Below are 12,423 nucleotides of genomic sequence, written 5' to 3'. Positions count from 1 at the left end.
TAACAAAAAATTGAATTCAGCATCCAAATAAAAGTTATTCTGATAGATAATATCATTTCTTTCTCAAAAAAGAAGGTCTTTATAAGTCAACTATTCTTTATGTCATGTGCCACAGAACTATGAAACTCTCCCATTTATTTACTATAGAAGTGAACAATTACTAAATTGTAAACACAACACAATCAATCCTACTGATATAGACTCATCTTCTAATAATAATTGAGTTCAAACTAAATGCTTCACATTCACCATTGACAAAAGACTCAACTACCGCTGATTAAATCCAATGTCCACATATTCACACCAGATAAGATTGTAATTTGATCATATATAAACTATGCTTGATTGAACTTTCTCTTCAACTCTGTTTGCTCTATTATGATATATTTATTTCTAATTAATATGATGTTGATGCCAACTATCTTGAATTTGAGTAGCAAAATTACCATCACAATAGATAAAACCATGCAAAAATCTCATTGTGTCCATATGTAGAAACATGTTATTGACAAACAGCAAATGAGAATGTGACTGAACACTTATCCACAGCAATTAGAAAAAATAATAATAATTCAAGCTAAGAGTTTCAATTCCGCATTTAAAAAAAAATTTTCAAGCATTAGACATGGCATCTAAATCATGCACCAAACAATCGATCATATATATCATTACAGTGGAAAATACTTTGTTGAATAAAGTCTCATCATATCCATATGCAGAGACAAAAGCTATTTACAAATAACAAATGTGACATACCACTTCTGCATAACAACAATAATAATAATACAAGCATGGAGTTCCAAGTCTGGAGAGTAAAAATTCAAACACATCGCACATTACATCTAAATCATGTGCAAGTCTGAACGCCACTAATCAACAATCATATCATAAATCACTACTCTTACTCTAATCTAAAAGAGAAAATTGATCACCCACATTATGGGAACTACTTTAGGCTCAGGTTATCCTCAATTGACCTTTTTTTAGGATTTAAGAGAAGCACTTACAATATTCCAGAGGCTCTTGCTCTCGCGACCTAATTTCCCAATTTACTGCCATCTTCACGGTTAAACCTCCTTATGTCTCAAGTGAAGACCCCGGTCTTCCACAAGCTAGCTATGGCTCTCTCCCCCGCTTGATTAACGCTAGCAACCTTCTCATCGCCACCTCTTCTCCTGATGTCTCTCTCTATTGTTCTCTCCTTTTTCTTTCTTTGCCATTTCCTTGCAAAAGCACCAAAATCAAGGAACCCTTGTCAGGACGATGGTCATCCTTTAAAGTGTGGTGCAAAACATCTAATATGGTCAACAATGTGGCGAGAGTGCATCCCAGTGGCAAGACCTGGTGACGTGGACGTCGGCCATGTGGCAGCCAGCTCGACAGGTGAGCTCTGATGTATACATTCCGTGGCCACGCAAGCAAACAAAGTCAGGAATTTGTTGGGTCACTCGCCTCTGGAAAAAAAAAATTAAAGTCTGATAACCAATTTGATGCAAATTGAAGTTTGGACCCCAATTTGGAATAAGTCCAAAGTATGGTGACCTGTACGGAAATTAACCCCATGTTGTGGTAACAAAAATATATTCTTTTGGTCCTTTTTACTTGTCCATTTTAACTAAATTATATTGATTAAGCAAGTTGGTTAAAATTAGTTAATAATTTAAAATTTATAAAAATTAGATTAATTTTTCAAGATTACTTTTACTTATAATATGCTTTAAAAAAAATATAGTTGAATATAATTTATTGAAAGTTGTAGAAGTACATTAAATGTAAAAGATAAATTTGAAAAAATAATATTTAATACTTCACAAATTTTTTTATATAGATAAGTAAAAAAGACCAAAGAAAATCACTAATTAAAATAGCAGGAGGAAGTGCCATTTAAAAAATCTAAAATTACTCATAGACACTCGTGGAATTTGCTCAATTAAATGAATTGAAAATTTTAAATTCGATGGTCTCCAATATTTAACTATTGTCTACCACCATACCACACTCAATCATGAAATTCATGAAACTCATTAAATCTGTGTTTAAAAGATAATAAAAGAACCAAAATTATCCAGTTCAAGTGATTAGCACTTAGCCGGACCATTTTAAGAATCCGATTGGGGAAAGGAAAAAAATTGCGAAAATTTAAATCGGGCGCATGAGGCATTAACTCCATACATGCTCTTTTGAGGGCAAGCACCCTTGTTGCCCTTCTCAAATAAAACAAAATAAAATAAAATAAAATAAAAACGTTATAAAAGATATTTTATTTTTGTTTGTCAAAATTATAATGGAGATTTTATTGAACTCAATTTTTCATAGAAATATAAAAAAAATTCAAGAAGATGTGTATGACTTCAGGTTATTTACCTTAATAAAAAGCATGGAGTTAATAGTGAAAAATCAATTAAATCTTGAAAATTTGTACTCATAAAATCAAAGAAACCATTTTCTGTGGTAGAAAGGGCAAGGCATGAGCTTTACATAAACCATGGGAAAAAAATAAAGACAAGATAGACGAGATATATCTGAAGAGCCTGAACAGCAAGAACTCGTTATTTATTAAGGATCATCTGGAAAAATAAAAATAAATATTTTTTCACAGAGCAAATACAAATACATTTGGAAGAATATACAAATTTCATGTTCCTCAAAATTGCTAAACAATTGTTCATCTGTATCACATTGTAAATTATCAGAGTAGAAGAGGAGACGACAAGAAGGGCGAAACTGACAAGATTTAGACTCCGAGTTCTCTTCTATGCAGATGTCCTATACTTTGCCAATGTCTAATATAGATCATCTAGGAATGAGTTCAGTGCAGGTAACAGGAGCAGAGCTGAATGGAATCGAAGAATCGCTGGAAGATGCATCTTTAGTACGTAAATTGCTTGTTATCGTTGCCTTTGAAGCTTTACTAGTGCTCATAGAGCCTTCGATGAAGCCGGGAGGTGTCAGTTCCTTCTCATTGAGTCGTATGGGCTTGGAGAGCATCTCTATTACTTGTGGCATAGGCGGCCTTCGATTTGCTGATGCTTGGGTGCAAAAGAGGGCAACTTTGATGTATCGTAGCACTTCCTCCTCCGGATATTCTTTGAGGTTCGAATCAACCAGTTCTTTCAGTCTTCCTTCCTCATAGAGCTGCCATGTCTGGAAAAGCTCCCTTTGGATTAGATTGGAGTATGTCGAATGATAAGAAAATGAATTTGGAAAGATAAAATAAGACCGACATCAAAATCAATCACAGCCCATTCAGTCGCAACATTTAATCATTGAAATTAATATCTGGAAATGAAAAAGTGAAATACATTGCGGAGGTTAATCTTTGAATTAAGTGCCATGGAACAGAGTGGACTTTTACCTATGGCACAAATCACTGACTTTGATCATCCCTTGCAAGAAGATAAAATCAAATTTCGGTTTTATACCACACATGGTTAAAGACGCATTTCATCTCAGTGACTAGTGTGATATACAATTGGCAAGCTTGTCATAACAATTTTGAAGCCTTGGGCTATATGCATATATAGCCTTACAAATAGGGTGATCCTTATATTTGTATAACCTTGCAGAATATGCGCTGACAAGCAAATGGCAAACCCTTCTAAACATGTCAATTTTTTGTCACTAATGCTGCACATGATGGAAAAACATAATTTGCATACCATACTGCGACAAATACTGCAGCCTTCATCTCGTTTCATTCGCCAGTTTCCATGTGAAAATTATCAAAACCCTTTCTAACACCACCTACAATGACATCTGTTTCACATATGCAATTCCATAAAATGAAAGGTGTACAAATAATCACTCACGTAAAACATCACTCGCACCATTGGTTTTACCAAACCATTTTCAAAGTTAGATGATGTTCAAATTTGATAGACTAGATAAGTTGGTGACAGTAAGACGAAAAGAACAAGGATAGCAAACAAAGTGCAGCACATCAAAATTGGAAAATAGAAACTAAGATGATAACTGACCCACTCCAAAAGAAGTTTGTCCATGTCCGACAACCATCCCTTCGACACACTTCTGCCACTGATAATTTCAATTATAAGAACTCCAAAGCTATATACATCAGCCTTCTTAGTTAATTGACCATGAAGTGCGTATTCTGGCGCCAAATAACCGCTGCAAGACATAATTCAAATTCCAATTTCAGATGAATAGGCAGTTACATTTTCTTCACCCAAGTCACAAGAGGTGGAAGACCAACCATAATTAAACATCATAAAATACAATGTAGATGAAAATCATTACTTGACTAGGTAGATGTCAGTGGACAAGATGTGTTCTTTATTTTCTTTAATCAAGATGTCATAACCAAACAAGATAACTAAATAACTCATTTCATACGAAAGTATGATATTATGTCTTTCTGCATTTACAAGTTGTTAGTTAAGAAAATAGCAGACCCAAAATCAAGAAAACCATAGTATGATATTTAATAAGTTTGAATTGTGATTTTTTTTTTAATATGATCATATTTCTTCTACACAGTTTACAGAAATCATCTCAACTTTTTGCATTTAAAAATTTAAAAGAGACTCCATAATTAATGCAATTCTCGATTTTAGTTTTGGTAACAGAAATCATGAACTAACTTTGTCTCAATATTATAAAGTGACAATTGAAACTTAGAACAAAGTTTATTTATCCATTTACCAAGCAAATCATTCTCGATCATCTCCTATAGGCATGACCTCAACCAGAACGTATGAACTCATAATAAACTAGAGTATGATGCCACACTTCTTACTATTGGAGTGCATTCATGCCTCTTTAAACTCTTTATCTTTGAGCAACAGCCAAAACATTATTCTTGGATGCGTTCAATATGGCAAAAGCACTATTCTAACATAAAAAGTCATTTCCTTATATTTAAGCAAAAGTAGAGTGCTCTTTGGTGTTACTAACTAGGCTCCTTTACACTCAGTAGCTTATTTATGTCTATCCAGTACCCATTCCAACCAGTGAATAGAAAAATTTTGACTGCAAATGGTCTCCAAGTTTGAATTTAATAATAAGCAAAATAAACAATCACAAAGCTATTTCCTCACTTGTTATGATCAAAGATTCAATAAACTTCATTACCACAGAAAGTATGGTGCTATTATGTAAGACATATACAAGAGGTTGCTTACGTTGTCCCAGCCACACGAGTGCTAATGTGAGTGACATTATCTGGAAATAGCTTAGCCAAACCAAAATCTCCAATTTTTGGTAAATAATTGCTGTCAAGAAGAATATTGCTAGCTTTGATATCTCTGTGCACAATAGGTGGATCAAGTTCTTCATGTAGAAATTTGAGACCTGAGGCAGCACCCTTGCAAATTGCAGATCTTAACTCCCAATTCAGATTAGCTGCCGAGTTATTGGGACCTGCAATGAAAAATGACACGATTAATAGGTCAATAGAGTGATACCTTTGCCATAAAAGAATTTAAAAACTTTTCACCTTCCAAATTATAGGAATGTTCTGACAAATTTACCTAATAATATTCGATCAAGGCTTTTATTTTCTACATACTCATACACCAATATCCGATTATTTTCTTGAACACAACAGCCAAGAAGCTCAACAAGGTTTGGGTGCCTGACGTTTGTGATTGTATCAATCTCAGTCAGAAATTCATGAATCCCTTGCTTTGATTCTGTGGAGAGAACCTTCGCTGCAACTACTGTTCCATTTCGAAGAGTTCCCTAGTAACACAAGAAGGAAAGTTGATCAGGCTTTTTTTTGTTTAAGTTTGATATTTCCAAAGGAAAACATCAAATCTTTTATCTCCCATAACCTTTGATTAAAAAAAGTTTAAATGCATGATTGGTCCCTATATTTGTCCCTAATGCTCATTTTGATCCTTGTATTCTTCAAATATTCAGTTGGACCTTGTGTTCTGATGAAATTGTTCTTTATGGTCCATGTTGTTGAATCGTCATTCCTATTAAAATACACACATCTTTTTCAATATATACATTTGCATATATGGCAATTAATATTTGCATGGCTACCAACGTAGTAGTACGCCAATATGCCATTTCAATTTGGCGTGTATGTTTTCTCTTATAATTTTTGCCCTTTTTAATTGATGATGTGTCAAATTGTTTGTCATTATCTTTAAAAATCATGGAATATTAAAAACACACACACATGGTAGTTGATGTGGCAAGCCAGCACACCACATCAATAGCCACATGTACATTAACTGCTGCATATGCCAATATATATTTATATATATATATATTGAAAAGAGATATGTATTCCAATATGCATTCAAAAACAAGGCTGATAATGAACACTTCTATAAAAACACAAGAACCCTATTGAACATTTTAAAAATACAAGGACATCAAATATAAGAATGAAAACTGCATTTAACCCTTTAAAATAATAACATTTGGATCAAAGAAATACAAAAATCAATGCTATCCATCGCTCACCAGATTTCCAAGTACTAGCAATAAACTAAATTGGTTATTTTGAATTTTTTATTATAATTGCAGACAGTAACAACCTTAGTTATGAAATTATTTCTTCATATATGATCTCACTAATAAAAGAAAAATCTAGCAATGATAGGTCACTTCTTTTTGTGTAAGGAAATATGTTTCATCAACCAACCATAAGTTCTACTAAAAAGTTCTTTTTATCCAATGGGCAAAAGTTATACAAAAGCAAATTATCAATGTTAAGATACAAATTATCCTAAGGATAAAGACATCAACTTGTAGCTAACAGATGTATTACTGATATGCAACTTGCATGGTGTAATCAAATATTTACTTATCTAGTATAAGACTTCAAAAGCAGTTTGCAATTGGTTTACAGAAAATTCTGCTCTTGGTATTGTGATTACCATTTTTCTTCATTTTTTGTAAACAAATCCTACTTCAATATTACAAAAGAGACTTAAAGACATCATCTTGGAAGTTACATGACGTAGTGATTCAGTATGCAGATTAGCACCACATTGACCATTAGATGATTATATCAGACACTAACACTTGCAGAATGCAGGATCCACACACAACTCCATAATCACTTTCTATATTCAAACCCCATAATTAAAGCAGCCCGCTTTGATTGAAAAATAATAAGTGCAAGAATATGAGAACTAATTGTGAGTATGCCTGCAACAAAGTCACCTTGAAAGGTACACCATCCACCACTGGCCAGCAAACTCTAGGTATGAGCTCATCATAGCTATGTATGATTGGGAGGTTATCCCAAGACTCCAACCAAACACCCAAGGTTACCCTCACAGATCCTTTTTTAATATAAAGTTTAATTATTTTAATAAATACAATTTTAAATTATTTTAAAAAACTATTAAGTTTAATAAGAAACTACAGTTTATGCAAATAATGAATTTTAATCAAAATATTTTATTTTGATTGGTATCAATTAAGACAAAGTTTGATCATCTCGTATAAAAGTGTCCTTTAACCACAAACTTTCATCCCCCAACCAACACCCATTATTAAATTAATCAAATTTAGAAGTGCTACATAACACGATCATATTTGTGCAAACTACATGCATGACAAATGGTTGGCTAGATTTGTGTATGACCTAATCATTGTGTAAGACAACATGAGAAGAGCTTAGTTGAAAACCTTTAATTTGATTTCATCACAACATGAGAAGAGCTTTCGCCAGTAATAGGTATAATGCATGTGCATTGTGTTCTACATATTGCTCTCCCAGCCTATACATTTCCCAGGTTTACATCACCAGAACATTCTCCAAGGATAAAAAATAGATCAACATTCGCTATATGTAACTTACAGTCTATCCATATTTGCTCCATGATATTGCAGCCACACTAATCAGCTCTGCACCAGGGCTATCAAGTTTGATACCTTTCAACTCTTGTAGAGCAGCTGGATTCCTCATGGCCATGCTTATTTTGACATAGATTGGCCCTTTTTAATTGCAAAGCATCTTTATCTTTCTTCACAAACTTGGCAAGTGTTTTATGCTTTCCTGGTAATGCAGCATAGCACTCCCATGGTATTTCTAGCCATTGCGCTGGACAACATTTATCCTTGAAAGATGCTAGGCATTTTCCAATACAGACCAATTACTTGTGCCTTTCATCTCCAGGCTCCAACTTCAATTCTTTAGGTTCACAATATGACTTCATAAGGGGTTTACAATGATAGACACATGAAGATCTCTATTCAGGTCATGGTCGTAACTGACTTTTGCTTAAGATACGATCCTAAAGGCAATTTGAAGCTATCTATTTCACTATATTAATTTATTTGAATTAGATCCACCCCTCATCTCCAAACTTCATTATTTTACTTCCATTTGTCAATGATAATGAAAAGTTAAATGTGGATGCATTGAAAGGCATCTTCAAAGAGAAGAATGTAGCTAGGTTCTTTCTCCTTCTTCTTTTCATTTTTGAACTATGTTAGTCAAAAGTCAAAACCCAAAACAATTAAAGAAAAGTAAGAGCTGAAACAGGAAGATCAACATAAATAGGTAAACGGTACCTTGAAGACCATCCCAAAACCACCACGGCCTATCCGATTTCTTGGATTAAAATTATCTGTTGCTGATCGCAGCTCATTGTAGGTGAAAAGCTTTACATTCTTATCAGAAGAAAAACCTGGCAAAAAGATAAATCACAAAAAATGAAATATATCACACACCTGCTGTGTAAGTTAAACAGGGATAATGCAGACAAGTTCAGCACAAGACACACAAACAATGACAACAACAGCTAACACTTGGTCCAATATTTGAAACCCTCAAACAAAGAAAGTGTAAAAATATGCAATGGCAACTTATAAAGGACTAAAAAAAGACGTACATTCGATCTACAACCACTGAATTTTATCCTCTTTAGACAAATTAGCACCATGCAAGGATGATCAATTATCATTATCGACTCAGTGTTCTATTAAGCAAGTTGAGCGTCACAGATTCCGCACCATAACTCAAAGGGGACATTTTGATATGTGCTTATTAGTTATTATAGTTTAGTTGGCCTTATCCTAATTCCAATTGATTTCATATTATCCTTGTCTTGTTAATTTGATATTTTATCAGTTCTTATCCAATTTAGCTTTATACCGACACGCACGCGCACAAACACACACATGCATACACACAAACAAATATATTGAAAGTCTCTAGGAGTTGATAGTACCATATAAGAATTTAGGCCGTTCTGCACTCGCTATCTCTGCTATTCATTCACATTGTTTGGGAAATACAGAGGTTGTTCTTAGTTTTTAAATGGTATTAGAACATGTTAATCTCCCAACAAAAGGCTTGATCTCTCAATTTTGAAATATTCCAAATCTCCCGAGCAAAGTTACCTTGGCCAATAATTGCACACAAATCATTATTACAAAATAATAGCTAGCCATAAAATAAGGTTTTTCACTTTTCGTTGAACCTAGGATCTAGACAAGGGTAAGGTCCAAAAGATGATATTATTTTCTTATTTACAGAGCTTACCATCCCATTATTAGTCTCCTTTTAAATAATGCTTTAGTAACTTTTCCAATATAATTTGCTGGCTTCCATTAATGTAAGGTCAAATTTTATTCTAGTAGTGAAAAAGAAAGGTTAACAAAAAGTCATGAGCTTTCAACCAGCAATGAGAAAAAAGAGTTCATGTGATATACAGTAAAACTTCCTACCACTGAACCCTGTTTGTGATTGAGGAAGATCTTTTTTAGCTGGAGCGAAGGCACCAAAACAGCAACAACGCATGTCCTCTGGGGTTGTGAACCTGCAGCTCCACAATATTACATGTGTGACCTTATCTGTGGCAAGACAACACATGACAAAATTTTTAAATCATTTTCATTTAAAAAAAAAAAAAAGAGAGTTATTTCTGGCAAAATAACAGTGATCGCTAAACAAAAAAAAAAAAGAACTTGCAAAACTTTTAACAAGCTAAAGAAGAATACATCTACCCTGCCACAATTGCGGCATTATGGACTTGTTTGGATTCACTTATGAAAATAAGCACTTATGTTTTTCGGATCTATTCGGTGTGTTTTAGTGCTTATATTACATGTTGATTTCTCAAGTTCATATTTTTCCCCACTTACATTTTCTTTCATAGATTCATATTTTTTCCCCACTTATGTTTTTTTTCTGGATGCACTCATCGCTGTTGATATATGACATAAGCATGAAATTAAGATAATCAGAGTCTAACAGTTGATGCCTATAAGCTAGCTTATTACTGACCACTCGTGGAGGTCTTGTGTGTGTGAAGAAAATATGACAACAAGAATTTTCAATTTTAAATATGGCCAGATTTATGACGATTTACTCAGCGCACAACTATATTATAATAACACTGACTCAGCTATAATCTAAATAAGATCAATCCCATCTTTCAAGTGAAATCTGTTCTCATATAGGTTTGTATCTGATGGGTGGCCTCATAAATAGGAAACCATTTCTGGGTTGTCAATCATTACTTTGCTAAAGTCCTTCAGATAGGTTTAAGCCCATTCAGCCAGAAATTATTTCATGAGACATAGCATCTCCGGTTAAATTTTCCTGAGTCATATTTTGGAGTACATTCTCAGTCCTTGAGCTCTTTAAAATCACCCTTTTCTATTAATTCTAGCTAGATCTTATGTTCCTCCAAATTCCCCTATAACTGAACTCTGAACTCTACATACAAGGCCTACCAATTATTGAACCATCATCGTCCCAAACTCAGCTATTTTCAAATTTTACATTTTGACTAGCAATGCATAAAGACAATTAAGGATCCCACCTAAAAACGATCTTCTAATTTCTTCCATCTCCTTTATCCAAAAGAATATGTATGAACGTCAGCATGCTCCAAGAAAACTGCATAAATATTGAACAATATAAACATCCTGTCTCTTCCCAATTACAAGAGTCAACATTAAGAAACCTCAAGTGTTGGAAACAGCTACTATCTTAAATTTTCCTTCAGCAGCTGAGGTTAGTTTTCATCATTCACAGACTCAACAAGTAGCATTCAGTTAACACGCTACAAGCAAGTCTATTTGATGTATATGTGTATTGTTTTGCTATCTAGTTCGATTGAATCAGAAGGCAACTGTAAAAGGAAACAGATACACTATAATTAACTGCAAACCAAACCAAGCAAAACCATTCAGGACTAAATTTTAGGCACCCAAATAATTAGCCCTAATGTTAAAGGATAGATTGTTATGGGTGGCATAACAAATTGCACATTTACATCACATACTGATTTTCAGATAAATCCAAAACCTAGTCCCTGCAAGCAACAGACTACTTACATGGATTTTCCTTAGACTTCTCACTAAATGGATGCATGACAAAAACAAACAACCAAATAACCCAAGAACATGTTTCCTAAACATATACTTAAAGAATTTAAGCATCCATTGCCCTCATAGTTACAACTCTAAATTATTTCCCTACAATCTCTGCACCTCATAACTCAAGATAAGCATTCACTGTCAATAAGAATTAGAAACCCACCTTCCCTCTATGCTTTCCACCGAAATCCTGACTCTCCAATCCAACAAAACCTTCATTATGCTCAGCAAGCACAACCCAACAAACACCATCTTCTCATCCACTACCCAATCCAATCATCTCTATCACGTCATCAACACATTTCCGAATACGCATCCCCATAGTCCAAACACTCCAAGGTCCCTTCCTTCAATCCCCAAATCCTTCCCAGCTTACCCTCAACACAACAAACATCTCCAAGCAATTGATCAACAAAAACTCGCACCAAAAATCCAACTTTTCAACAACCACATCAAATCCATCAACCAAAAACACACACCCCCGTCTCAAATTCTCAAAATTCAATCAATTCACAACATAAAAAACAGCCCCGTCTCAAATTCTCAAAATTCAACCAATTCACAAAACAAAAAAACAACAAAAATCAATCAAACAAACAAAAGCTACTGAGATTACCTTGACAAGATCACAAGCGAAGAGAGAGAGAGAGAGAGAGAGAGATCCTCCGAGCAGAAATTCTGGGAATAGAGAAAATGAAACCTAAAACCACCAACTCAGCAAATGCGACCAAAGCTGGACTGTTCTCTTTCCAAACCGCCTAGACTGTGTTCACACTGTGCCTCAATGGCTCGCCGGCAACTGATCTCAACGGCAACATTCAACCGTCCATCTGGTGATACGCTGACCGTTGGATCGGTGTTTTTTCTCTGCCTGTATTTTAGTCCCCGATGTAGGCGTGCGTACATATTTGTTGATTGATTGGCCTGACTTCAACATTACCATATAAAAAGGGATTTTTTGGCATTTAGACCCCTAAAGATGTGAGTAATTGAGAATGCATATGCCTTGAAAATAATAATGTACTAGAATTTTCTCCCTTACGTGACCCGGAAAGGGGGAATTGACTTTCCAAGGCAAGACCTTGGTGGAGATGAAAGAAGATT

General features: G+C 34.4%; 1 protein-coding gene across 3 annotated transcripts; it reads right to left on the bottom strand.

The window, feature by feature from the left end:
• Window positions 1–2,532: 2,532 nt before the first annotated feature.
• LOC120249917 (cold-responsive protein kinase 1-like) lies at window positions 2,533–12,217 on the bottom strand. Of its 3 annotated transcripts, none has more exons than XM_039258625.1 (7): window positions 11,936–12,217; window positions 9,661–9,786; window positions 8,503–8,618; window positions 5,490–5,700; window positions 5,142–5,379; window positions 3,978–4,128; window positions 2,533–3,144 (listed from the first exon to the last, which is right to left on the bottom strand). In XM_039258625.1, the coding sequence occupies exons 2-7, from the start codon at window positions 9,731–9,733 to the stop codon at window positions 2,794–2,796; spliced, it is 1,140 nt and encodes a 379-aa protein (XP_039114559.1). In that variant the 5' UTR covers window positions 9,734–9,786; window positions 11,936–12,217; the 3' UTR covers window positions 2,533–2,793. The 3 variants fall into 3 exon arrangements, with proteins under 3 accessions (XP_039114559.1, XP_039114560.1, XP_039114561.1); XM_039258626.1 differs by having other exon boundaries at window positions 9,661–9,752; XM_039258627.1 differs by lacking the exon at window positions 2,533–3,144 and adding an exon at window positions 3,151–3,744.
• Window positions 12,218–12,423: the final 206 nt, after the last annotated feature.

This window comes from Dioscorea cayenensis, chromosome 19 (genome assembly GCF_009730915.1).
Source record: "Dioscorea cayenensis subsp. rotundata cultivar TDr96_F1 chromosome 19, TDr96_F1_v2_PseudoChromosome.rev07_lg8_w22 25.fasta, whole genome shotgun sequence".
In the NCBI taxonomy this organism is placed as follows: domain Eukaryota; kingdom Viridiplantae; phylum Streptophyta; class Magnoliopsida; order Dioscoreales; family Dioscoreaceae; genus Dioscorea; species Dioscorea cayenensis.
The sequence above is the reverse complement of the archived record's forward strand: the minus strand, read 5'-3'. Positions and strand labels throughout refer to the sequence as shown.

What these genes read in the sequence shown, in the direction of transcription:
- LOC120249917 (XM_039258625.1), bottom strand. Translation starts at nt 9,733, where the DNA reads ATGCGTTGTTGCTGTTTTGGTGCCTTCGCTCCAGCTAAAAAAGATCTT. An exon ending in GTTTTGGGATGGTCTTCAAG is followed by an intron (nt 5,701 to 8,502) that starts GTACCGTTTACC and finishes TTGTGTTACTAG; the next exon opens with GGAACTCTTCGAAATGGAAC. An exon ending in ACAAACTTCTTTTGGAGTGG is followed by an intron (nt 3,145 to 3,977) that starts GTCAGTTATCAT and finishes GAGCTTTTCCAG; the next exon opens with ACATGGCAGCTCTATGAGGA.